Source organism: Pygoscelis adeliae, unplaced genomic scaffold (genome assembly GCF_000699105.1).
Source record: "Pygoscelis adeliae isolate BGI_AS28 unplaced genomic scaffold, ASM69910v1 Scaffold289, whole genome shotgun sequence".
NCBI classification, from domain to species: Eukaryota; Metazoa; Chordata; class Aves; order Sphenisciformes; family Spheniscidae; genus Pygoscelis; species Pygoscelis adeliae.
Genome location: NW_008825499.1, coordinates 601,713 through 627,438, shown reverse-complemented (window position 1 = coordinate 627,438; position 25,726 = coordinate 601,713). Strand labels below are relative to the sequence as shown.

The following is a 25,726-nucleotide window of genomic DNA, read 5'->3' as shown; positions in this document are numbered from 1 at the left end:
GGTAAATGACCTTTGCAGCTCACAGGGAATAGGAAGTAACAGGGAAAGCCATAAAAAGCCCACACAGAGACACAAACCTGATAAGTAAGCACTAAGGGAGATCATAAAGATGACCAAAACTCTTCAGCCATTAATTGACAGGCCATTAAGAAACCACAGGCATAGCTCTGAAAAGCATCAGCCTGGACTTTGTAACAGATAAGGAGAAAGCGACGGACCATGAGTATCATGGATATCTGAGGGCGCCTGTGGATCTATGCAAACTCATTAAGCAATGCTTCAGGAAAGTGTCAAAGGTGGGGGAGAAGGGATGGTGAGGAACAGGCTGGAGGCAGGGGGCAAAGTGAGAGGAGGAAGGATAAAGGGGCCAGAGTCACGTATAAGCAGGCATCAGTCAGTGCACTTCTCTGACTGAGCCCTGTACCTGATCACTGCAGTCTATCCTGTCTTATTAAATCCTCTCCTAACTATCTTTCTGGGCAACTCCACTCTCTGTCCCACCTATAGGTGCTGCAAGGTCTCACTGCAAGTAACTGGGGACAAGCCTGCATGCCAGCAACTTGAGACCAGAGCGAGTAAAAGCAAACGCCAGCAACTGGAGCGGGAATACAGGTCATTGGACCCATGCACCTGTAGTGCCAGTGACTGCACTGCATGAGGGTCCATGTGCCAGAGAACGGAGTGGGGACCACAGGCCATCGGGACTCTGTGCCCGAGGTGCCAGCAGCTGGAGGGATCAGAGTGCAAAAGAAGTCAGGGTGTCAGCAACAGGAAAAGCAACCATGGATCACCAAGCTTTTAGGTCTGTGTCAGAAACTGGAGGGCCCAGAGTACGCACCTGTGTGTGAGAGGTCACAATGCCACTGACTAGAAGAGACGTCTCTCTGTTTAACTTCTCCTCAAAGTCTAAGCCAGAGGTGAGGACAGGAGCCCAGGCTAGGCATGCACAGCTGGGCTCCAGCAGCAAGGCAGGACAAATGCCCCTCCAAATGGCATTGGAGGCCACCAGAGCCAGCAGGGGCTTCCTAACATACCTTAACAAATGGGGTTACACTCTTGTGAAGTATTTTGGGAAAGACACTGTCAAAAAATCATCCTTTACCATTTTATTTTCTCATTAATTTTTCCTCTATTATAGAATATCAAAGAGTACCTCTTAAACTGGTATTTTAAACACCTGGTAAACAACAACTTAAAAGCCAAATCAAAACTACTGCATGCCATTTTTACTTAAGAACAAAGATCTCTGAACCTACTTTCACGTTAATTTCTTTAACTGCACACTTCAACCACACCATTCTCCTACATTTGACCTTATGAACAAGCTTCAAAAAAATGCCTTGAATATTCATACAGAAAAATCTCACAGAGAACATACTTACATTCAAAGATGCAGAGTGTACTCTGATTCCTGAACCATTGAAAGCATTTGTTAGAAAACATAGAAACTCACTAATCTTAGAGCAGTTAACAAGAAAGTAGGTACAAACAATACAAATATCCCTGAGCATCTTAGATGTAAGTCTCACTTATGCTTAAGATTTACTGACAGCAGCATATGTATTTTTGTTCAATAAGCAAGACCACGTAGCATGGAGAGGACAACCAACGCACTTGATGCAAGAAGCTAGTTAACACTATCTGAAATTTTGCTTTGAAGAAAGCAACTTTTGCAAAATCAAGATTTTATAAGATGTATGTGAAAGAGTATAAAAGTTATCATCTATTCACATCACCTCCATTTCTTCTGTTGGTAAAGAAATATATTACACCAAAGTCACTTCACTTAAAAAAAAACACAAACAAAAACAAAACCAACAAAACAATCCCCATGAAGTTGCACACAACAATAATGGGGGGAAAAAACCACTAAAAATTTAGCACAAGAACAGTCATAATCTGAAAAACCACCCAGGCCCAATCTAAATTTACTAGCACTTGAAATTTCTTCGGTGCTCTGAAGACCACTCCTTTTTGATTTCCAGAGCAGAATACTAAGCAAATACCATAAAAGCTGTATTCTGGAACAAAAGGACAAGGTAGAGATGTAATACGTGCAGAGACCAAAGACCATGAAATTGACAAAGCTGAGACAAGAACGGTACATGACTAAACTACAGAAAGTTTAAACTCTAATAATTCCATCACACTGACCTTAAAGATCTTGGCTCACTAAATAATGAGCGAGCAAGTAAGCACCATCTGCTTGCAGAGACAAAGGAAACTGAGATCCTCAACAAATGAGAATGAACCAGTCCAGTACAATTTGTCTTCTTTATGACATAACGTAAAATCTATATAAGGATTGCTCTTTTGTATCTGGTTGATGTCAGCAGTGATATGAAAACTGAAGAGATGATGTATTATCAACGGGGAACATGCAAAAGCCTCATGAAAATGATGGCATTAGTGTGAAATGTCCCAATGTCAGAAATCTGTATTTCTTGCCTGCTTGTCTGACTCTCGCAACTCCAGTGAAAAGAGAAAAAAATTACTCCTGTATTCACATCAAAGGGTTAAAGTCCAATGGCATTTATTGATAAACCACATTTCAGACCAGAGTTATTCACTATGCAAAATGAAAAATTACCCTGAAAATTATGATCTCCTGAGCCTTCATGTTCTAAGAAATACTGAAAATAGCTTCATCAAGTTTTTCTAAATTTACTGGTAATCCCTCATATACGAACCGTGCCTTATTAGGAATGCCATCATTACAGTTTTTTATACATCCTGACCTTATATTACTTCAGTTGTACTTAGTTTTAGACCTGGTTTACAGGCACAGAAATGTAGGTCCTACTCTGATATTCATGGTTCTGTCTTTCTAGCTGCTGAACACCTCCAACCCTCAGGAACTCAGTAGGCACTCCAGATACTAAAAGACTTGTATGACTCACACCGATATCTTGGCAAACAAACTTAATACAGAATCTTTGGTTTAGAAATTTATAAATGCCAGGCTTTCAATTTAAGCCTATAATCTGTCAAGCCAAGGTAGCATTAACATTTGATGTATCAGCATTAGTAATTAAGTAATACAGAAACTGACCTCTTTGCCCTATCTTTGAACATATCTTGCTAGCTTGCAGAAGTGCCAGTACATAAACAATAGAATATATGCATCTCCGCCCATGAAACTTACATTTTCTTCACTTTGAAATAAAATCTCCTGTAGTCTACCTTCTGGGTCCAATTCCAGTTATGTGGCTTCTGTATGGTTGAGAGTAAAGCTCTTTTTCACAAAAATTAACCATCCATAGTTAATGCCTGAGGAATTTTACAATCACTTTTCAAATGAGAAACGTTTTACTTTTCATGCTCACCATCACCCAAAATTTAAATACTTATCATTCTGTTCCCTTCTGATATTTGAGCTCCCTGCATCCAGTCTTGATTCCTAATGATGATAACTTTCCTATGACAGAGTACTACAGACCACACTTGCTCCTACATTTTCACAGCAGTTTGGGATCATTTTCGAAAGCTACCCAGTAAGGCACCATACAATCACTTTTTTTTCCCCAAAAATCAAAAAACACAAAAAAAAAATTTTAGGTAAAATTGCATAAAAATGTTTTATTGTTCAATTCAGTAAAGAATATCACACAGAAGAGGAAAAACAAAAATATTTTAAAATGAACAGGATATTTAAAAATAAACAGAAAGAGGGACATTTTAAGTAATGAAAAAACCACTGTAATTCTGCACAATGAAAATTCTCAAAAGCTGTATTTGACAGGCTTTAACTTTTGTGTTCTATTTTCAAAAAACGATTCGTTTTGATTTCTAGCAGAAATAGGAAAAAAAATACTACTAGTAGTAAATACCATACTTAAGTCAACTACCAAGCAATTAGAGTAAAGCTATGAACAAGAAGCTAAAATTCGTGACGATTTTCTGAAATTCGTAAAGGGCTGCAGAACTATTTAAAGCCTGAAGTGCCATTAAAAGAAGGGACTCGTGCTGCTAGAAACATAGTAATCAGAACCTATAAATAACAGTCAGGAAGCAGATACTAAACACTGCCTGCACTGGTCTTCAGAAAATTCATAAACTTGGTAATCAGTTTCTATATTCAGCCACAGTGGAAAAAAGCATTACAAATGAGATGCACTTCAGAGAAATCTTTAGATGTGAACGGAAACAATTTTAAGAAAAAAAGCTCTGAAGCCATTAGCAGGAGAGCTTATCTTAATTACTTTAAAAATACCTACATTTTATCATATAGCATGAGCTTATATAGGCTGTTAGCTTTTTTAACTGGCAAGACCCTGATTCAGGATTCTACTCCTGCCATCAGAAGAGCAGGGCTTCACACCTCTTTCAGAAGTGGAGCCCATACGCAGATTCACACTGTGGAGACGCAGAGGTCACAGACACTTGGATTCAGAGATATTTTAGTGTAAGTAATACTCCTAACTTACATAGAAGGTCCCCCAAGATCAACACACAGCTTACACAGACAACCAGTTTCTTCCCCAAAGTCTAGGTATTCTATTGGAAAAGGCGATGGAAGGTGGCACATGAATGTCTGCGAATTATAGTGTTTGTGCCCCAGTTACCAGTAAATAACCTCTCACATCCACGCTGCAAGCAACACCAGATTATCCCCTGCTCCTTTCACATTCTCCAGGCTCTACCTTTGTAAATGCAGCCACCTGTAAAAAAACCCACCATATCGTTCTGCAACAGCCCTGAGTGGTAAAAATGTAAACCAAATCCAGGTCACTGCTTTTATACATGTCTGGAACGGAAGAGCTTACTAACTAAACCTACAAAATATTTCAAGCTTGCTTTGGAATTTTAACAGAGACAGCAACGCCTATCTGACTGATGAGATATATACCCAGCAATCCAGTCACCTATGGAATAGGATTGAAGATGGGATGACGAAAATGGATTTCTACAGGTCTGGACAGAAAGGTACATCTGCTTCAACCAGAGTTACTATTGCCTACACTTTGTAAGACATATTTCAGCTTCCCACATTTTCAGGTATGTCTCAGATAGGAACATGATCACAGACAGACCTGGGATAGAGAATCCAGCATTTTTTATTTCTATCTGCCTCAGCCTTGGAAAAACAAACACACACACAAACGTTCTGGAAAACATTGCTGAAAACCTCCTCATTCATGTATTATCAACTTGAAGCAGATGATCTGATCATTTGCTGGTATGTCCTGAGGTCTCAGCTAGGTAAAACTCCAGAAAACATGTATGCTCTCATTCCAGCTATTCCTCTACCTTTCTAGTTCAAATAGGAAATGCTTGAATTCATAACTATTCCACTACAGCCAAATGGAGATATTTTCAAAGGTGACGTGAAAATAAGCATCTTCATGTCCAAGAGACACTAATTGATCCCTGTCCTAAAATGACAGAAGTGTAACACCAAATTTCACTTGTGAATAAAAGGGTTTTTTTCCACTTCTTGAATTCCGGATGTCTCATAATTGGTACCAAAGAGGAAAAGGAGACAAGCTGCTGCTGAAACATCCTTCTTCAAGCAACAGGGGACTGAACCTAAAGCACCAACATCAACCAGGGAGAAAGCTCCAGCTGCTGTGGTCTCTTGTATGCAGAATGTGGGGTGCTGGAGGCAAAGATATGAAAATGGATACAGTATCCTGGATATAATTTCTAATCAGCCTGTCTGGTTTTGCTCAGTTTGTCCTCAAAGGCAGATGTACAGACAAAGCAGGAGTGGGGAAGGAAGACAACTGAAATAGAAGGGATAGGTAAAGACTTCTCACACATACTCCTGTCCATGCTCCCTAGGCATAACTGACTAGATGGAATCATCACAAATGGCCAAAGGATTATGGGTATGGAAATGGCACTTCCTCCTCTAAAGTTCCTCAGAAAGATTAATTCTAAAAATGGAACAGCATGGATTATATGGGTGGTTCTTTTTATGTGTTCCTTGAGGAATTATTTCCCTCCATCAGGGAGCTAGCAATTAACTCCTTTCATAAGAAAAGCCTTTCCACCCAACTCAAGTTTTGAATACCAGGAGAAATTTTGCAATTGCTGCTGTGATCATTGACAGAGCAGCTGTATTAGCAATGTATAAGCCATCTGCAGGAAGTTGTTCACACCAGCAGCTGTCTCTCACCAACAAGGATGAAAACATGCCAAGAACAGATGGGAATGAAACCCTAAGACTCAGGCCGAACTAAAACATCGGAGCTCATACCTGTCAACCAATACTTGGTAACAACCTATTCTAAATTTAGTAATAGCCAAGGAATAGCAGCATCTTCCTAGATTCCAGTCTTTGATCTAGTAGGAAAGCATTTTTCCTGGGTCATTTAAAGTTACTCCTACAGTAGTGGGTGGCACAAGGAATTAACTCATCTGTAGCCATATAACAAAGATTTCTGGTCACAGACTGAATTTCTTTGAGACTATGAACCTGGAGGAGAAAGCTATAATCCGTTGTCATTGCTCTCAACTCTACTGAAGTGGAACGTCTGTATATTTTACGCAGGTCTAGACAGTCATCATTTTTAGGTTCTTACTGTTTGCTAGAATTAGAAAAACTGGTAACAATTAAAATGAAAAATGAGCTTGTCTTCCATAGTTGTGTGTGTTTATCATTGCACAGCAAGTAAACGTTAAGTTTCTACAGAATACACTGGATCATTAATTATTATTTCAAGACCATATTCTTTTACTTTTTCTAAGAATAATTTCTACTTCATTTACAATAAAATACAGAAAGCTAATAAAGGCCCTAAGTAGAACAACTCAGAAATGGCAGAAGTGAACCGAGTCCATTTAAAGACCAACACACCCCTAAGTACCAACAGCATTAACAAACTGTATAACTAGACATCTCATTCAGCAGATGTCTCCATTCACATTGATTAATTTTACTTTCTTCTTTTATTTGCCTTTAAAAAAAACCCACACAAGCATCACTAGCTTTGGCAGCTAAACATTAACACTACTTGGACACAAAAATTTTCCGTACCAAAAGCAAACTAATGTACACTTACAAAGACTGTTCTGTTAGCAGCTATACCTGTGATGAAACTTCTTTCCCTGACTTCATTAAGCAGACATTGTCAGCTGACTTGTAACTCTGTTTTAGTCCATCTAAACAATCAACAGACACACCTAAATCTTATGTGGTCGAGAAATATAAACACAAGAATGAAACACCATGTTCTACCATCAATTCCTTTTTAATCACTTTCAATACACTGAAATGAATTGCACTGAAGAAAACTGAAAAGGGCGGGGTGGGGGGAGCTGTCTTCAGGAGAGAAGGGCATTACTTTCAGTCCAAGGCTTCTCTCAGAAAAGCAGCATTTCCAAGAAGGAATAACACAAATTCAGAAATTACAGAAACCAAATTACAAACTGGTATAGTTTGAATAATAAAAATCAGCAGTCTTACTTGAAAGAATTTAAATTTGTAATTAAGCTCAGGAATTACAGCATATAGCTGCATAGAGTACAATATTAATCTCTGTTCAGGAATAGTGAATTTTCTGAATTATATGAAATATAGCAGGTATTAAATGTTTCTCTAAGTCAGAAAGTTTGCTTTTTAGCTTAAAGAAATATGTCATCGTATCATTAAAGCAATGTACTTGCCACACATTGTCACATACTAAAAAAAAGGTACTAAAACCCCAAACGTGATTCAAAGAAACCCACTGACAAAGGACTGTACTGCACAGAGGTTGCATCATTGAACAGAGCACTATGAGCATTAAAGTTACTGAATTTCAGAGACCTTTGAAAGATATGACTAACAAGCATCAGAAAAAACAGCTAGAAGCTGATTTAACAGTGTGACTGACAGTTCTTAGCATGCTAAGTTTCACAGTGAAAGAAGAGTATGACATTGCAAATTCTATTTCCTTGGAATTACCTGAATTCTATTCAATACAACAATAAAACTCATCAAGTACTTTACAGAAGGTAACTACTTGCACAACTGAGAACATTTCTGAGCATTCCAAAGATGGTAAGAAACTGTCCTGGTTTCAGCAGGGATAGAGTTATTTTCCATCCTAGTAGTAGCACCTACAGTGCTGTGTTTTGGATTTAGGATGAGAACAATGTTGATAACGCACCGATGTTTTAGTTGTTGCTAGGTAGTGCTTACACCAGTCAGGGACTTTTAAGCTTCCCATGCTCTACTGACTGAGAAGGCTGCAGGTGCACAAGAAGCTGGGAGGGGGCACAGCCAAACTGGCCAAAGGGACATTCCATACCATGTGACGTCACGCTCAGTACATAAACTGGGGGAAGCTGGCCGGGGGGGCCACTGCTCGGGGACTGGCTGAGCATCGGTCGGTGGGTGGTGAGCAATTGCATTGTGCATCATTTGCTTTGTAAATTATTATTATCATTATGATATTATTATGGTTGTTATTATTATTGTTATCATTATTTTATTTCAATTATTAAACTGTTTTTATCTCAACCCACGAGTTTTTCTCACTTCTACTCTTCCAATTCTCTCCCCCATCCCACCAGGGGAGGGGGGAGTGAGCGAGCGGCTGTGTGGTGCTCAGTTGCCAACTGAGGTTAAACCACGACAGAAACTCAATTTCTTAAACTTAAAAAACTTTAAAAGTTTAACTTAAAAAGTAGAAGAGACAGATTAATTTTGCTCCCTCTGTTACAGTTTCAAAACTGTTTTTAAAAAAGCATTAAGAATACCAATATAAGAAAGGGTACTGGCAAGTATTTTCTTATTAGTCTTAGAGCATTAATGTCTGTGGTATTTGGGAAAGGACAGATCATCACCAGTACATGTTGTTGCAAAATATCATACATCATGCTTTAATTGCAATTGTGAAACATCACTGTGTAACAGCATAAAATTAGTACACAGCGTAACTGTTTCTGATCTCATAAAATCAACTGCAAAATAATTTAACTAATTAGAACATTTCTTAAAGTAATGTGAAAATAAGCACTTCTATGATCTTCATTATAGCAATCGGTATCATGCCACAGTGAACACACCACATTTCAACTACAATTTTAAATTATTCAGATTACATTACAAATAACAATTTCTTTAAGTACACACAGAAAAAACTTTGATAAAACTTTATCTGAAAGTATGCCATAAAGAGCAAAACATTTTAAACCGTAATTAACATATGCTCTCACCTTCAGTGGAAGTCTGGAATTCTCAAAGATCTTTGCAATGGCAGATAAAATACCGCACATGAGTGCAGAAATCAGCATCATCACTCCAACTGCTGTTAACCAGGACATACTGCAGAAATAGCATAAACTTTCTGCCGATGTGCATACAATGACGTGAACTGCACACAGCATCAGACACATCAGGTAAAACAGCAGAGAGAATAGTGGAGGGGAGAGGGGCACTTCAAATTCTGCCCGGCTGCTCAGGGCTTTTGGAAAGCTGAGCAAAAGCAGCAGCAGAACCTAGAGAAAAACAGATACTTAATACTTAAAGAATTGGGGTTAGTTAAAACATACAGTGAGAATTCGCACAAAAAAAATCATACTGTTGTTATCCATGTCACTCTGCTAGTATACATACTTCATAAAAAAAAAAAACTGTGATGAACTATGCTGGATTTTTTGACCCCAGTAAGATATTACCATATAAATGGGAGAATCAAAGATCGTGTTTTCATTTATTAAGAGCTTGGACATACAAGTTACCAGAGTTTAATAAATTACCATGCACCTCCTCACCTGTGGTAACTGATCACATGCATGATTCCCATTCCCTGCAGAAGTAAGAGTTTTAACTCCGAATATCAAAATAGTTCCTAAGCGAACAAATTTGACCCATTATTTGTCACCTGTAAATGCCTAAATTTACATACACACTCTGCCAAAGGCCATTTATCTCACAATGTGCGAGATACACATACACAGAGATCCTGCCTAGTTAAATAGCTTCCCAGACCAGGGAAAGTTCTCATACTATCACACAAGCGTACGCTGCATTTCAAGCTTATGTATTCTCCCCGTATTTATTTTTTGTACCTCTCCTCATCTTAATTTGATTTATTGGTTTTACTTTCACTTTGCTCTAACCTGCACACAGATCAGGCAGAATTCCAAGCTTCCTCTCAGGTTACTGTAGCAGTGGAGATGAATAATATAATGAATAATTTCTGCTACACGTGTAGAAACCTTTACAAGTAAAGGGAAAATTCAGCCACATGCAAAATGCTTTGCAAGGGGCACAGATGGAGCTAGGATTAGACTGAGCTCAATCAGCTTGTGCTAGGGTAAGATTAAAACAAATCAAGATAAAAACCACCATATCAGACCATTGCCAACCTGTAACCTTTCACTGTCACTTGCTAAGACCTCTGCCTAAAATTTTTCCCACAATACAATGAGGTATAGTAAAGTAGACCAAAAAATTCCAATGCGTTGCAGTAGTCTTCCTTCTTCTTCATATTCTACTTCATACAGTTCACTTGGTTATGAAAACATGAGGTTTCACAGTATCAGACTGGCTTAAGTCTTACCTAAGCACATACAACTAAAACAAAGACAGCACTCACAGTAGGAAAATGCTCAAATTGTAGTTATATACAAATCTAAATTTAACTCTTTTGAGCAAATGCACTGTTATCAATTCATGTCCCAGAGGTATTCTCCTCATCTGAAATACGAGATAAATGGCATTTATAGCATGGTGTAGTTTGAAGTCACCTTTGAGATTCCCTACTCTTATTTATTTGGTGAGGGTGGAAAATACATATCAAGACAAAAAGATTTTGGAAAGCAAGGCAGTTTCTTGAGTACTGCATTGGAGAAAAGAAAAAACTCCAGCAGTTTTGCACCGAGTCTTAGAGCAATGCTGAGCAAGCCCTTGTCAACCAAAATTTTCATGGTTAGTAGCTGCATGTTTCTTTTGATAGAGGCCCATTGAGTAAAATACCTGAGATCTGTTTTGTAGAAACAGTAAGCATCTACAACTGCATTCCAGACAAAAGAAAAGAAATCCAATGCTTCAGGTCCAAAGTAACTGTCAAGAGCTTGAATGCATAGGATCAAAAAACAACAGAACCAAAAAGAAATATAAGCACTTCAGCTTTGCGTTGAGCTTTGTCCACCTCCAGATTTGCCACCTGTAGAGCAGGAACAGAACCTACCATCTCATCTCCCAAGGGCACTGTGGAACTAATTCCTGCAGTCAGCAGAGTGATAAACCCCACTGAGCAGTCTACCAGAAAGCCATTTCAGATGTACTCTGTACATAGAGAACAGTGCATACGAGACAAGGCATAGAGCCCTGCCAGGACAAAGGAGACTCAAAGACTAAATAGCTGCTCAGGTACTGTTATCCATTCCAGGCACTGAACAGGACCAGTGCTACAGCAATTACATAGTCCTGTACAGCACCACACACACTCAAGGACTAAATTAAGCTTGTAGTAGGCATTTTCATCCTAGGCAACAACGCTTATTCTTACAAAAGTTGACACTTATGTCATCTAAAAGGTCAGTGCAAGCTTCTGTACATAAAAGTTCAGTGTCCAGGCACAGTATCCCTTCAGCACGGTTCTCAAAGCATTACCACAGAGGATATTTCCAGCATTTGATATTTGCCCAAAATATCAATTGCAGAGAACCACTTAAAATTCCAGACATGGGATATCTTATCTTTATTCCTACATGAGATACGAAGTGGCAACCCAGCACCTTACAGCAAGTATTTATTTCAGGGCCCGACACCTACCAGTACAAAGAACAAATCTTGGAACTGTGAAAATTGCCCACACAAGGTATTGCCTGTTCTGAGCAGCTACACTCGCTGTTAGATAAAGAGGAACAGGCAGGAACTTACTTGCCACACTTTTTAAAATGCAGTAAGGCTACTCAAAAAGTAGAAGGCTAATACGGGAGTAATTTAAGTTGTAGCACATCTGCATATTTACTGTAACTAGGTACACCAAAACATAAGTAGCTTGTATCAAAAGCTCTCTTGAATCATTTTAAAGGCTAATTTATACTTTAAAAAGAATATTACCCTCATCCAAGCAGAAAGTCCCAACTCTAAGAGTTCATACTCGGGAATTCTAAAGACTAGTAAGAGTATATACTAAATAGTCAAAACCAGAAGCTTTTACGTTTGTGCACTTAGTTCTTTCACAGAAAGATGTATTTTTATACCTCCATAATGATCACAGTCCCCACCATCATCGAATACACGTCATATTGTGCCACTTGTTTGCTTAGTGAAGAACTCAGAGTCTTCAGGGCCTCCAAATATTGCTTCAGGACCTTTTTGCCAAGATTTAAGAGTATTTCTGAATTATTCCCCTCTAAATACAGTTTGATCCAATTACCATGGGACTTTTCTGCTATCTTAAAATGTTCATATCCAGGATCTAAGGAGGGAGAAAAAAAAAAAAAAGAAAAGAGGTGAGAAGATCCACGAACAAAGAAGGATTAATTAGAGAGGTGATCATATTTTTATATTTGCTTGTATTAAAAAAAAATTGCTATGGGGGTTGAAACTTTTTTCACACCTAGAAAGTTACATTACCATCCTGCAGCAAGACCATAATGAGCCAGATACTCAGAATAAAAGCAATTAATCCCTAACCTGATAAAATGTCAAGACCTCTAAAAGTGACAAACGTATTAAAACATCCATCTACTCTTACAAAAGGTTTCCAGGACAAACTTATTCAAATGCTTTATTTCCTGAAAGAAGTCATGTTTTCCACTGGACCCACTCATTATCCGGGCCATATTGTACAAGCCAAGTGAGAAATGATCAAATAACTTATCTCTGGAGGAAACATCAAAGGACACACACACCATACCAGGGACCTCGATTTTGCTGCAAAGCTAATGAGAGTCAGTTGGTAACATGAAGTTAAACACACAGGATGTGAGATTTTGGAGCAGCAACAGAAAAGTCAACAGCTGACGTGCACAGTTTGGCTTCAGGCATTTGGACTATGAAGCTGGTGCAAAGCAATCCTCAGCAGTGAAACTTAGTAATTCTGTTATAGTGTAAGGATGGCCCGCAGTCTAACTTGATTAAAAAAGAGAAAACCTCATGCTGCTACCAACCTATGGAAGCAAAACTCTTGTGGCAGAAGGTGATTTCATGATGGCCTATCTACACCTAAAAAAAGTCTGACCTGAAGACAAATAAACAAATACCAAAACAAAAACCAAACAAATAATGAATTAAGAAAAACTCAGAAAAAAACCCAACCTCCAGGACACAGCTCTGTTGTCTATACCTAGGTAATATTTTCTTGCAGAAATGTAGTTTTGATTATGTCTTCTGATAAAGGTATGTGTAAACAGGACCACGGGTGAACACTGACAACACATATGAAGACTGTGGTCTGCTTTCAGAACTGGGGATGAGGACAGGACTAGCACTAGACTATGTCCCTGAAGAAAGTAATTTTAGATCAACTCTTTACATTTCATAAATAAGGAACCACTGAATCGTTTTAATGTGAGTATGCTTTTTAGTATAGGTACAGAGACATCACAGTTTCTTTTCTTTCTCTCTTACACTGTAGAAACACATCTGCATTACTCTAGTCTCCCTAAATTTATTTTAAAAGCTTGAGTGAGGTCAACAGGAGACACAGGAAAGAAGCAAACAGCCAAATCCTACAATTTAGAAGTCCTTTGCAAGTACTGCAGCAGTAGCTTTTCTCCTACATGTACTTCCCCTCACTGGTTATTCCACAGAATCCTTACTTTACACCAACTGTTCCGGTTGATACACGCCAAAGGGTAGGTGGGGAGGGACAATGATTCAAGTCAATTCAAAGGACACGAGAGTCATTTTATTCTCCCATCAACTACTGTTGATTTGGATCATCAACTTTCCCATTATTAAACATTTACACAAAAAGCTGCAGCACAAAAAGCTGAGTCTTGATATCCTTTTTACTTCCCAAAGATATATTCAGCAGTGACAATAACCAGATTCTGCAGGCGAATACAGCTAAGCATCATTTTGTTCACACATGAAAAAAAAACATAAACACTCACTACAAGCATATCAGTAAAAAAAATTAAAACAATTTCTGCCAAAATTATTAGTGTGGGTCCTACATGCACCTGAAGAGCATTCTATTCACTCCATGTAAGTTTAACTTCAAGAGCATTTATTTAAAATAGAACAATTAGGTCAGTTTCTGTGTTTTATTGTAAATGTGGAAAATGGTGTTGTTCCTGAAAGCACTTAAGACATTTTCCCTCTTCATTTTATGGTGCATCACCCCACACTCCAACATGCCACATGATATTTAAAATATTGGTCATTGAGTGTAGAATGCAATCACAACATAAATTCAGTTGACAAGACAAGGAAAGCAAGAGCATAACTTTCAGAAACTTATATCTCACTGGACGTTATGCTATGTGTGAACATTCACATATATCTGTATTTTTTGCAAGAAATAAATGTTTAGTTTCACTTCACGTTAATAATCCTTTCTATTTCCCTGCGATGTCACTTGAAAGGTAATGACAACTTAAGGGCAAAAAGGCCAATTTGGAAATTTTTATATGACGAGCCTATCATTATCTTCCCATCTTGCAATCCTTACCTTCTTAGCTAAAAGAAGGGCAAAACATTTGCTGTACAGTTTCAGACGACAAGGGTTAAAGCAATGACTGAAGCAAGTTTGGTGTCACAAAGACTTAAGTTTTTAACTCGTTTTTACTCCTGTTGATACATCAACAGTGTATCAGACTTAGAAAAAACCCAGCATGTTCTTTATTAAGCTTTTTCAGCAGAAGTACATTATTAAACTGAGAAACATTTTTAATTTTATTTCAAGTGAAGGAAGATGAATGAGGTATTTCTATTCACAATTCTTGTACAGTTATGAAAGAACTGTGCTTACCATTTGGAAGTTTCTTACCACTACAGGTCACTTTGATCTACTACAGGCTGAATTCAAAGTGAGAATTTTAGAGAGCAATTTTTAACTCAGAACATCTAGTCTGGTCTCCCAAGACTTCTAATAGACTCCAAAGCATGCTGATCCTACTATGCAGGAAGTTTGCAGGTATCTGCTAGAAAGTACAATTCAGCCAGCAGCAACCACTTGTACATCGAGATAGCTGCCAGTGCGCATGGAGATTTTTGTTTCCCTACCGTAGTTCTTTGAACAGTGAATTCCCTAGAAAGCTCCTCTTCCAGTATATTTGAAATAAGAGTTTCATAGTCATACTTTTGAGGAAATCCAGAAAGGATCATCTAAAATGAGCTTTAATCAAACTGAGATTTGACATGACACTATTTCATTAAACAGAACACTGAAATGAGTTCAAGTTACATTTTGAAGTCTAAACAAATTCTCTCCACATCTGCTGCTGCTGTTCTACTCCCTTTTCATGCTTTTTGCCCAGTCTCCCTCTTCATTCCTCTTAGCATTTTTATTTCACTCCCATCTACCTCCTTCCGTGCTACTGCCCACCAAACCCATTCTGTCCATGTTTTGAAAGATGACTGTTCTAGTCAAACCCCCAACTTAAACAAGACAAGTTTACAGCAACAGGGAGAATTCACCTCAAGACCCTGTAAAAAAAGCTACCATGACTTGGATCTAGTTCCATGTTACTGAGACTCTCCATTACTGAAAGGAGAGGAGCTCATCACGGATGCTTTGCCCCCCAACCCCTCTCCAGTAGGGCAGCATGTCTAATAGCAGTCACAAGCAAGTAGCATAAAAATTTCTCACATTTCCATCCTCAGCAATTTTGATTTAATTTCTCAGATGAAAGCCGCTCAGATGAAAGTTGAAATTAAGCTGTTCCCAGACAAAAATAAAACAAAAGTGAAGACATAAACCAGAAGCTGGTAGAAACTACAGTCTGTTTCACCAGTGCTTGCAGAAATACTGTCAGATGAAGCTTTGTGTTAGAATTTTCAATAACACAGCCATATCCTGAACTCCAACCAGGGCAAAATTTCCAACAGGGCCAGTTTCCTCACTTGACGCAAAGGGGTTAAGTGAGGAAAACTGCGCAGAAAAAAATATCAGAATAGATGGAGCATAGGTCCTGATATTGACATGTTGCTACCATAAGCAGCATTTGTTTTGTTAAGACTCCTAGACAGGGCTTAATTATGGTTAGAAGCCATGATGTTGAAAGATAATTAATTCTTGACCTACAATGATCATCTTGCTAAACTTTACATTGTTATCTACTTTAATTATTCATAGCTGTAACGCAGCTCTGCATTCTCATCCAGTTATTTTAATGATTCAACAGATTATAAATCAAGTGACAAGGACTTCAAGCTTCACAGTCACTTTAAGACAGCAACATCTTCTAATGTCCATGGTAAAATATTCTCCTTCATCCTCTGACTCGATTTTTTTCACATAATTATCATATTAACTTGCTTACTTACATTGCAGTTTGTATCATGCCTCCTAATGAAATACTACATTTTGCTAGGTTTGGTTTATTTTTTCCACTTTTTATTCTTTCCTCCAAATATACACACACATATATATGCACATATATGTGTATTTTTAATAAGCAACTTTACTTGGAGTGAGAACCTAGAGAACTGCAAATTCATACACAAGAATGAAATAAAAAGATAACTTACCCTAAATTATTTCCCAGCTTTACTTGAAGCATCTTTTTATTTAAACTAGAAAATTCACTCCATTGTGCTATTCCTCCAAACAGCTCAGAATCAGTGCCCTTTGTAGGATACCTCACAAATAGCAGATATGAAACCACTGAGATTTAACTACACTGGCAGTTTTACTTTAATCTTACTCTTTCATCATTATTTCTGCTCTTCTGCCTACTAGGAGTAGTAGTGGTCATTAAAAAAACTTAATTCAGAGGCAGTGTGCCAGAGTAGGTTACAGTAAAGACTGAACTCAGTAGCATTTCTCTGAACGCTGCTCTCAACTGAATGGCTAATTTGCAGTGCCATGCTATACTCTTGAACCCAAAAGCCCGAACTGTGGGGATACAAAACAATCTCCTTTTGTATATGTAGCTTTTTTTTTTAGCTAATTTACCTTTTTCATACGCAGGTGTATTCTCTTGCAGCAGTCTACTGAGCTGGAACCCATTCAAGTGCACAAAACGTAGTTGTTCTCTCATTGTCTTGCCTCCCACAACTGGCAATATAAGGTTCCCAACACTGTTTCTTGAAATTGGTAAACCAAGACCTACTGCCAGTGTGCTAGCTAAATCAGTTTGTTGCACAAGCTTAGGTTGGGTTAGAGGACCTAGAATCAACAAAAAAAAAAAAAGAAAAAGAAAAAAAAGAGGAAAAAAGTATTTCAATAACAGGCCCATTCTATACCTCCAGAGACAGCTGGCATCTTGTTATTTTCAAAATTTTTTCGCTGGTGTTAGATCAGCTATTGCAAGTGATCGACAGAATGCTGAGTGATCTTTTTCAGCTGCTGTCCTTTGCTGTTGTGAAATCAAAATTGATTCAATTCTCAGCAAGTATCACTCTTCAACGCTAGCAACTACCGTAAACACAACATGAATGTTACACAAGTAAGAAAAGAGGTGGTCCAGGAGATCATCTTAATATCAAGTTGCAGCCTACATCCTAAGAGGGTTTGATAATTTTTACATTAGAAAGAATAAAAAGCACTACAGTAGACTAATTTCACGCAAGAAAGAAGAATGAGAATCTAAAATAATGCTGACAGCATTCTAGAAGCTTCTCAACATAATGACACAGCTCAAGATTTAATTAATACCAGGTTGTTAGGCAAACAGAATTAGAGGTCAGGTAAAGAATCTTAAGGCCCAAATCTATGGCTCCATGCAGGCCAACCCAGCGATTTTTAAAGGGTTCTGTGCAGGATCCCATTACCTTACTGCAGTTATCAGGATTAGCCTTCAGTTCCACAGACATCTACAGGCGTAAATGATTTCACTAACGTAAGTAACCTTTTGTTTAAGATTGTCTTGCCAATTGTTTTTTTGTGTGCTTTACTAGATACATAACAGTGTTTTTCTATTATGCTTTTACTTCGTCCTCTTTGTAACTCCAGGCATTGAGTGTTTTGACTTAAGTACAGTACAGAAAGAATTCTATATACAGTGTTTATTACTCTCAAGGCTCTCTAAGGCTCCCTTAGAACTTCTATCATTTCTCATCTAGCTCTGATTAATCCCATACTTGTACAGAATGCCATCTATAATCCCTAAAGCCTCTCTGCACGAGTGCCTGTATGTCAGCAGTTTTCAGATTTCATCTTTAAAGGCAAGTTCTTAACTGGTTAAAAAAAGCCAAACTACCAAATGCATTTAGTCAATCATGGGTGACACTTCTCTGTACATCTTACTCTACACAAGTAATATTCTGACAGCATACAACATGCAAAAGCCCACAGGATTACTATTTTTGAGGTCTACCAAATTAACCACAGCACATTTTGTTTACAGTAGGATCATAAGGAGCAATCACTAGAATTCTGATTACTGTAGCAATGAGAAGCAAGCTGCTGGATATTTACATGGGCATCATTAGAAATCACAAACTCTATTCCAAAAGACAGGTGAATAGGTATATTTCACTGTATTGTAAAAACTGCACATTCAGTTTAAACCTAAGAGAAACTAATCCCAATGAACAAGAGACTGCATTTACAGAACCTACACTTGTGCGGCCTGGTTGTCAACACACACCAGTGAAATTTATAAAGCAAAAACTTAGGTAAGAGCTTTGGTCAGCTCCTGACTTTGTTTTGGTTTTATATCTGGAAAGACTTCAATGACTCCTCAAACAATGCTTTCTATTGCAGCTGGATAACAGCTTTATAAATGACTGACAGATAAATGTACTTCCACTGTGCTGCAGGAACCTCCAGCAAGATAAACAAGGCAAGGTTCTGCAAACAGGCTTTAAAAGCAAGGAAATCAGATGGAAATGAGCAAGAGGCAGAATGAAAGGCTCAGGGAACTATTATTTTGATGAAAATATTCATTCCTGGTATAACTAGATTTCATGGATTCACTCAGTCAAGTTTATCTAAGCAAGACTCTACAGATTAGACTAAAGATTCTCTACCACACCATTCCCTTCTTGCCTCTTACCTTAAGCTATATTATACAAGTAGAAAATGAGTTTCAGAAACAGATAAACTCACATCAGTGATTTCAAAGTAACTGCCTGGCCAATACAGTAAATACACTCATGCTCCATATTCTTTCCTTAACGCTTAGCAATCAATAGTGATGTTTTCACTGCTGTCATCTCTCACCCTTTCACAAGAGCAATTCTTCCTCCTTCCTGTTACTCTCAGCATGAGAAATTGTCATTCATTCCTCTACCCCGGCTGTCTGAGAGGGAAGAACGGAGGCCAGGGAAATATCCTGGCTAAGAAAGACAAAACTTAAAACTCACTTCAAATAGGACTTTACTTCTAATCCTATCCATTTACCAGTATCCCAGGATCCTGAGAACAGATCTCCTTAGCTCTCAACACTCAGGTAGGACAGTGCTGCAAAAGGTTATCATCTGAGAAATACCCAATTCTCTCAGTGGTTACAAAGCTTAAGCCATGGTTTCACCATGACATAGATGCAAACTCTGGCTAAAACCAGAGTTTTAGGTCACACAGAATGGGCCTTGTCAGATATCTGTAGAACAAACAAAGCACTTTTCAGGAAGAATTCTAGAGGTAATATAAATTAGAGATAGCAATGTGTTCTAAAAAAAGTCAAGCTTCTTTGATCCTTACCACTTCTCTTTTCAAAAGCGGAGCTGATAAACAGCAGTGGTGTGCGCACTTCTCCTTCTGAAGAACCACCATGACTACCTGTTTCAGACATCCCATGATCCCCACAAACAACTAGCAAATTGGGCAGAGAAGCTTCTTCCTGCAAGACACAGAAATAAACTTAAGTTACTGTACAAACAAGATGCATATATATAATGCTTCACTATCTTTATCATTTTCACACATTAATATTTCTCAAAATAAAGTCCATTTTTTAAGCTGGCTCAGAGCACCTGGGGCAGATTACAAGAGATGTCTGCAACTAAGTGTTATGCAGTAATATTAATTTTTAACAGTTAAGGCACACAGACTTATCTAACATACTTGTCACTATCTTACAAAAAACACAAAAAAGCTTTAAAAAAACCCTTCACTTACAGACTCAGAAGAAACTGACCGAAGGATTAAATAAAGGTCGTCATACTGTAGGAAGAAAATTGGGAGTCCAGGAGCAGTAGCATTAACAGAGAAGTATTCCCTCCTGCCTCCATTTCTTCAGCTTCATTGAGTTTTTAATATAGCAATGCTAAATTACTAATATCGCAAATATTAATATAATAGAAATTTAATATAAAAAGATAATCCTATTTCTAATAGTCTCTAGTCTCTCAAGTGCTTTTGGGGTAGAAATCCAACATGAGTGATGTCAAATGATATTTATTTTTCTGAAGAAAGAGAAACAGAAGCATAAATGAGGCCTGTCCCACAATTTTAAGCTAACAAATCAGAGACGGCAGAAAATAAATATTGTCATTCCAGAAGAAAGCAGCTTTTTGTCATCTCTAGTTATTATCAGTACCTGTTGTATTCAACAGTAAAGTGGGTTTTTTTATTTCTGTATTCTAAAACTGAGATAAAGGCTTGCATATAGTTGGCAAAAGCAAAACATAAGAGCAAACTGCAGCAAAACCACTGCAACGTTTGTGAGATTGCAACTTCCACAGGCAGAATTTAACCTCTCTTTTCATACAATAGTATCCATTTGTCTAAAAATACTATTGAAATTTTATGAGCAGCTACTCTGAATTGCAGTTGCCAAAATCAAATAAGAAAAAAAAGCTTCAGGCCACTTGAAATTAGGACTTGCTATTTCAACATCCAGACTATTTAGATAAATGACATCCTGTATTTCCAAATCTAAAAACAGACTCAGATTTGGTAATTTATGTGCTACATTTAGCATAAGAAAAATGCTGTTTACAACCATCATTTCCATTTGAATCTTTTCAATATCTAAGAATTAGGTATGCCTTCACAATTGTAGAAATCAGAGCCATTAGCTATACGTGCCTATTATTCCTTCTTTCCAGTGAAATTTCATTACTAGAAAGCATGCTAACCACCATTTTAATTCATGAGTGATAAGAGAATTTTGGCACGCATTCCTCTCCTCTTCCCGCACACCAAGGGGGAGTTATTTCCCACAGCTCTTCAGAAGAGACTGTTAACAGATGTTACGAAGGTCAGCCAGTAAATCCTTAAAAATGCTACACTACACTGTTAACAGGGGAATGGCCAGGGAAGGAAAAGAACAGAATACCCGCCTTAGTCCAGGAATAAACAAGCTACCACCCACAAACAAGCAAGCAAGCATTTTAAAGCCAGTCCACAACTAACAAACATTGATCCAGGAAGGAGTTATATTACCTTTGAAAGAAGAGAAATATGAATCTTCTTCAGGACGTTATCCATCTCACGAAGTTTTGGTCCCACTAATGGGCTGTTTGGCCCAGTCATATGTCCAATATGGTCCAACCCCAGGTAGTGTAGTATTAGGAGATCCCAGTCTTCTCTCTTTAAAACTCTATCCAAATGCCTGGTAACATTATCATCAACCTCAGAAATAAAAGGAAAAGAATTAAAAGGTAAAAATAATTTCCCTCTTGTAAAAAGCATAGAAAAATTAGGTCACACTACCCATGAAAATGCTGTAGAAGCTGATGAGAATTACAGTCACTCACAATGTTAAAAAGGAAAGAAAAAAAAAATCAGATTGATTAATTCAATGCCAGGCAGTCAAAAAATCTGTCTTACAAAACAGATTCCTCACCCCATTTCACTCTTTTCTGGTTATGAGGCATCAGATTACAGACAAACAGAGAAAATGGGTTGCTATGCTTTCACAGATACTTTTAAAAACTGTTTCAAGAAATTTTCAGTCACTTTCATCCTTCACACTCCTGATTTATCACTTCACAAGAAGTAGGTACAGGGAAAAGCCTGTCTTTGGTGCTTGGAAGCACAGGGGGAAAAAAACCACTCCTGCTCTTTCAAATCAATTTTTGCTACTGCGCAAACAAAATGATTGTACTTGCTGTGAGAAAAACAACTGATGCCATAGAAAGAAAGAAAAATTATTTGAAAAGTGCTATTTGGGGCCTAACTCACATGTTTTCCTGCTTAGGTTGACAACTGATTTTTAGTTGCACATATTTCTCCCTGGACATTAAAAATCCTTACAAAATTTCACATGCAACACCACTTTGTTGACTCTGTATATAACTATCTAAAAAACTATAAAAAGCTTTCTGTTTAATGGGCTATATTCAGAAAGCATAAAGACTGCATAAAGAGCTTGAGAGCCATATAATCACAGACCCAGCAGCATGTTTGCGTTTTTCCACTCCATGTTGAAGCTTCTGCAAGTCTTATCAGAGTAACCAGTTAAAAGTGTCTTCCAATTCACCTGTTAGACCTATCTAACTTCCTTAAACATGATCATAAAATACCTAAGTCAGTAGCAGCAGGTCAATGGCCTGAGGTTTTAAAAATGATAAAGGTTCAAAATATGAACTAAAATTGCCAAACCATTTACTCTTTCAGTGTGCCCAGAATAAGAATTTTCACAATTTGTTTCATTTACTTTGATAACGCACTGGAACACTACTCATATTGCAACTACAAAAGCAATACAATACTATAGAAAGTATGCCTCTAAGAGACCAAGATTATGTATTAATGGACCTTTTAAAGATGGTACATACTAATATAAATGGATAGCAAACTGGAAACATGGATAGTGGAATTTTTAAACAAAGCAAGTGGTCTAACTTCCTACAACAACAAGTTTTGTAAGAACATTGTATGTTTAGGAAAGTTATACAGTAACACACTGTTTGTTACTGTATCATCCAAACACTTCCCACAGCATATGCATGAGGGACTGAAATGCTTACCTCCACATTGCCAATACTGAAAACACATATAAATCCAATTTGCCACATTCATATTTCACAACAAGGATAGTTTTACTCATTCATTCTTAGAAGTTGCCACTACGTGTTTGTGCTCTATTTAACTTGGGATTACACAAAGCCTCTCACCTCTGTAAAGTCTGACACAAAAAAGGATGTTGTTCCATCATATTCCACGAAATGCTTTGGAAACAATTTAACCCAAGTATCATCACCGTAAAAGATTATTCTTTTTCCAGCTGTTTTTGCCTGCCATATCAGATTGTCATCCAACAGAGCTGGAGAATTGAGGTTCACAATAACATCAATGAAACCAGGTATGCTACCTGTCATCAAAGCCTACATAAAACAAGAAGAGAAAAGAGACATATTAACAGAAACGAAAAAGTTTCCAGTACTAAGAAGACAGTATTAGTGTAAGAGGAAGCAATGAAGCAGAGGGCAGAGAAATTACACTTTCAATAAAGAAACATAATAAAGTAAAAGAACACGAGCTGCCATGCCACATCACATCACCTGCCACAACACAGTGCAGAGATAATAACTGCTTTACAGAAAGGTAAAAATAATATTTTCTTAATTAGTGGACAGCAAAATGACTTTCTATACCAGCTGAAATTCACTTCATTTACTGGTTATTAAATCACCAAAAAGACGGTTTAGAAGGCCTAAGTAAACTGACTTAACAATAACAATGATAGCACATTCAAAACAGTAATTAAGAATCTTCTGGAAAATGCAATGAAGTACACCTATCAAGAGTTACCAGACCATCTCCCTCACTCTCTCACTGGCCTCGTAGCTGACCTACCAAACCTCACTCACTCTCTCAGCTTCTTCAGTGCAAGAAACGTCACTCAGATCCACCACTGAGAAGCCTGGATGATCAACTATTTTGATGACACAGCCACAATTCAGCTTTTAGTTACCTGGAACCTGGCACAATTTTTAAGCTCTGCAAAAACATCCCTATGAGAAAACAAATTTACACCAAACTGGATTTCCTATCAGAAGTTACAAGAACACAGAGAAATACCAACAAAAATGTTCTTGGATAGAAAACAACTGAAAAATTTGATGACTGAGAGGCTACTGCCTTCCCATGATTACAAATGAAAAGATTATGTCAATCATTTAAGCCTGCACTAGGGCCTTAACTGCCCTTAACTGATTCTCACAGACCTTCCCACCACAGAGCTACCAAATAAAGGAACAAAACAAGGCCAGTGACTTAAGTGGGAGCTGCCATCTCTTCCTCTTACTCAGCCTCTCTACTTTCCTTCAATCCCTGACCTGACCTTTCCTGCAGAAAGCACCTCTGGGCCACAGCACATCAGGACTCTGTCATATGCACTACTACAGCAAAGAGAGTTCCAGACACAAATTGCAGTAGCACAGCAAACCTGCCCTATACACCAACTCCGAGCATATGAAACCACTCAGCCTTCAAAACTGTCTCAAATGAAACAACCCTAAGTGGAAAAAAACCACTTACCTTAATTCGAGGCATAGTCACAGTGGGTGGCTTCGCTTCAGCAATGAAACTGTAGGATGTCCCTCTTTCAACAACTTGTGTAGTATACGGCATGAACTGTTTACCTTTGGATCCAAACACAAAGTCATCTCTCAAAGCATCTATCAGCACAATGACAACTTTTTTGAAAAGTGGTGGTGGAATTTTGGTCCAGTTAGAAACCATTCCTAAACAACAAAAAAAGGGTATATAAAAGTCACCAACAGATTTTAACAATGGCTAGACAGAAGTTAAAGGACAACTTCACCACAGAAATGAGTGCTTCCGACTTCTTTATTAACTTTACATTCAGAAGCGAGAAGTTGCAAACAATAGCAAACATGAGAAGTAATCAGAGGGAGCTGAGTTTTCAGGCCAGCCAGCACAGGAATGACACGACAACGACAACAACAAATCCAATACAGCATCTAGGAAGGAAAACAAAATGTGAATGGAATGCACGATGTGAAATTGGGAGAACCGAAGAAAAGCTATGAAATGGAGAATGTTCAAAGGAATAAGAAGGGATAGCTGATACCTTCTCTCTGGTTGATTTAGTCAAGCTGAACTACATATATGCAACAGACAACTTTTGTTACAAAAAAGATGCAGCGTTCACCTGTGCTAATATCCAGTTTTGTACATCAGAACATATCTCAAGCAATGCCTCTCAATCAAATCCCACCATAAGAGAACAGGAAAATTACAAATAAAGAGACAGTTTCACTGAAATGTGAAAGGAAAAGATTTGTGAACACTTGTGCCCTTCAAGGTAGAAGGCTGTGTGACAGCTTGGTGACGGCAGCTGCAGGGCCAAAATCCAATTCCAGAATCCCCTGAACATGCTACATGAGCGGGCACAGCAAAATGCTGCTGTGCATCAGGTAGTGGGCAGTGTCATGCCTTCAACCCCACCTCTTTCTCTTGCATGGCCTTCATGCTGGCTGCAGCAACTCTTCATTTGCATTGAGCTTGGTCCACATGGTGACATTTAGCTTTTACAGCAGCAGTTTTTGGCCCAACCTCTACAGGTCCCATATCTCTACCAGGAAAAAACACAGAAGGGCAAAATGGAAGCAGAATGGATCCTACCCACAGATCTCTACTCAGACAACATTGTGGTGAATCAACTTCCCAGTACATGCATTATATAAAGTTAGGGGTTTTACACTCCTTTAGCATAAAATGTGTTTCTGAATAAGTGGTTGACAATTGGGAAAGGTCACAGATAATGTTGTCTCTAACAAGAGTACCTCAAAAAACAACCTCAGAAA

At 38.0% G+C, this 25,726-nt stretch overlaps 1 protein-coding gene across 1 annotated transcript in view; it reads right to left on the bottom strand.

Annotated features, from left to right (window-relative positions):
• The window catches only part of PIGG (phosphatidylinositol glycan anchor biosynthesis, class G), a 111,690-nt gene extending 87,056 nt beyond the window's left edge, over nt 1-24,634 (bottom strand). The window contains exons 1-7 of the mRNA XM_009331517.1: nt 24,435-24,634; nt 23,069-23,278; nt 21,393-21,581; nt 19,707-19,845; nt 17,016-17,228; nt 12,148-12,365; nt 9,148-9,429 (exon numbers count right to left, since the gene is read on the bottom strand). Of these exons, the coding sequence (XP_009329792.1) occupies nt 9,148-9,429; nt 12,148-12,365; nt 17,016-17,228; nt 19,707-19,845; nt 21,393-21,581; nt 23,069-23,278; nt 24,435-24,527 (1,344 nt within the window). The 5' untranslated portion in view covers nt 24,528-24,634. The remainder of the gene's footprint in view (nt 1-9,147; nt 9,430-12,147; nt 12,366-17,015; nt 17,229-19,706; nt 19,846-21,392; nt 21,582-23,068; nt 23,279-24,434) is intronic.
• Nucleotides 24,635-25,726: the final 1,092 nt, after the last annotated feature.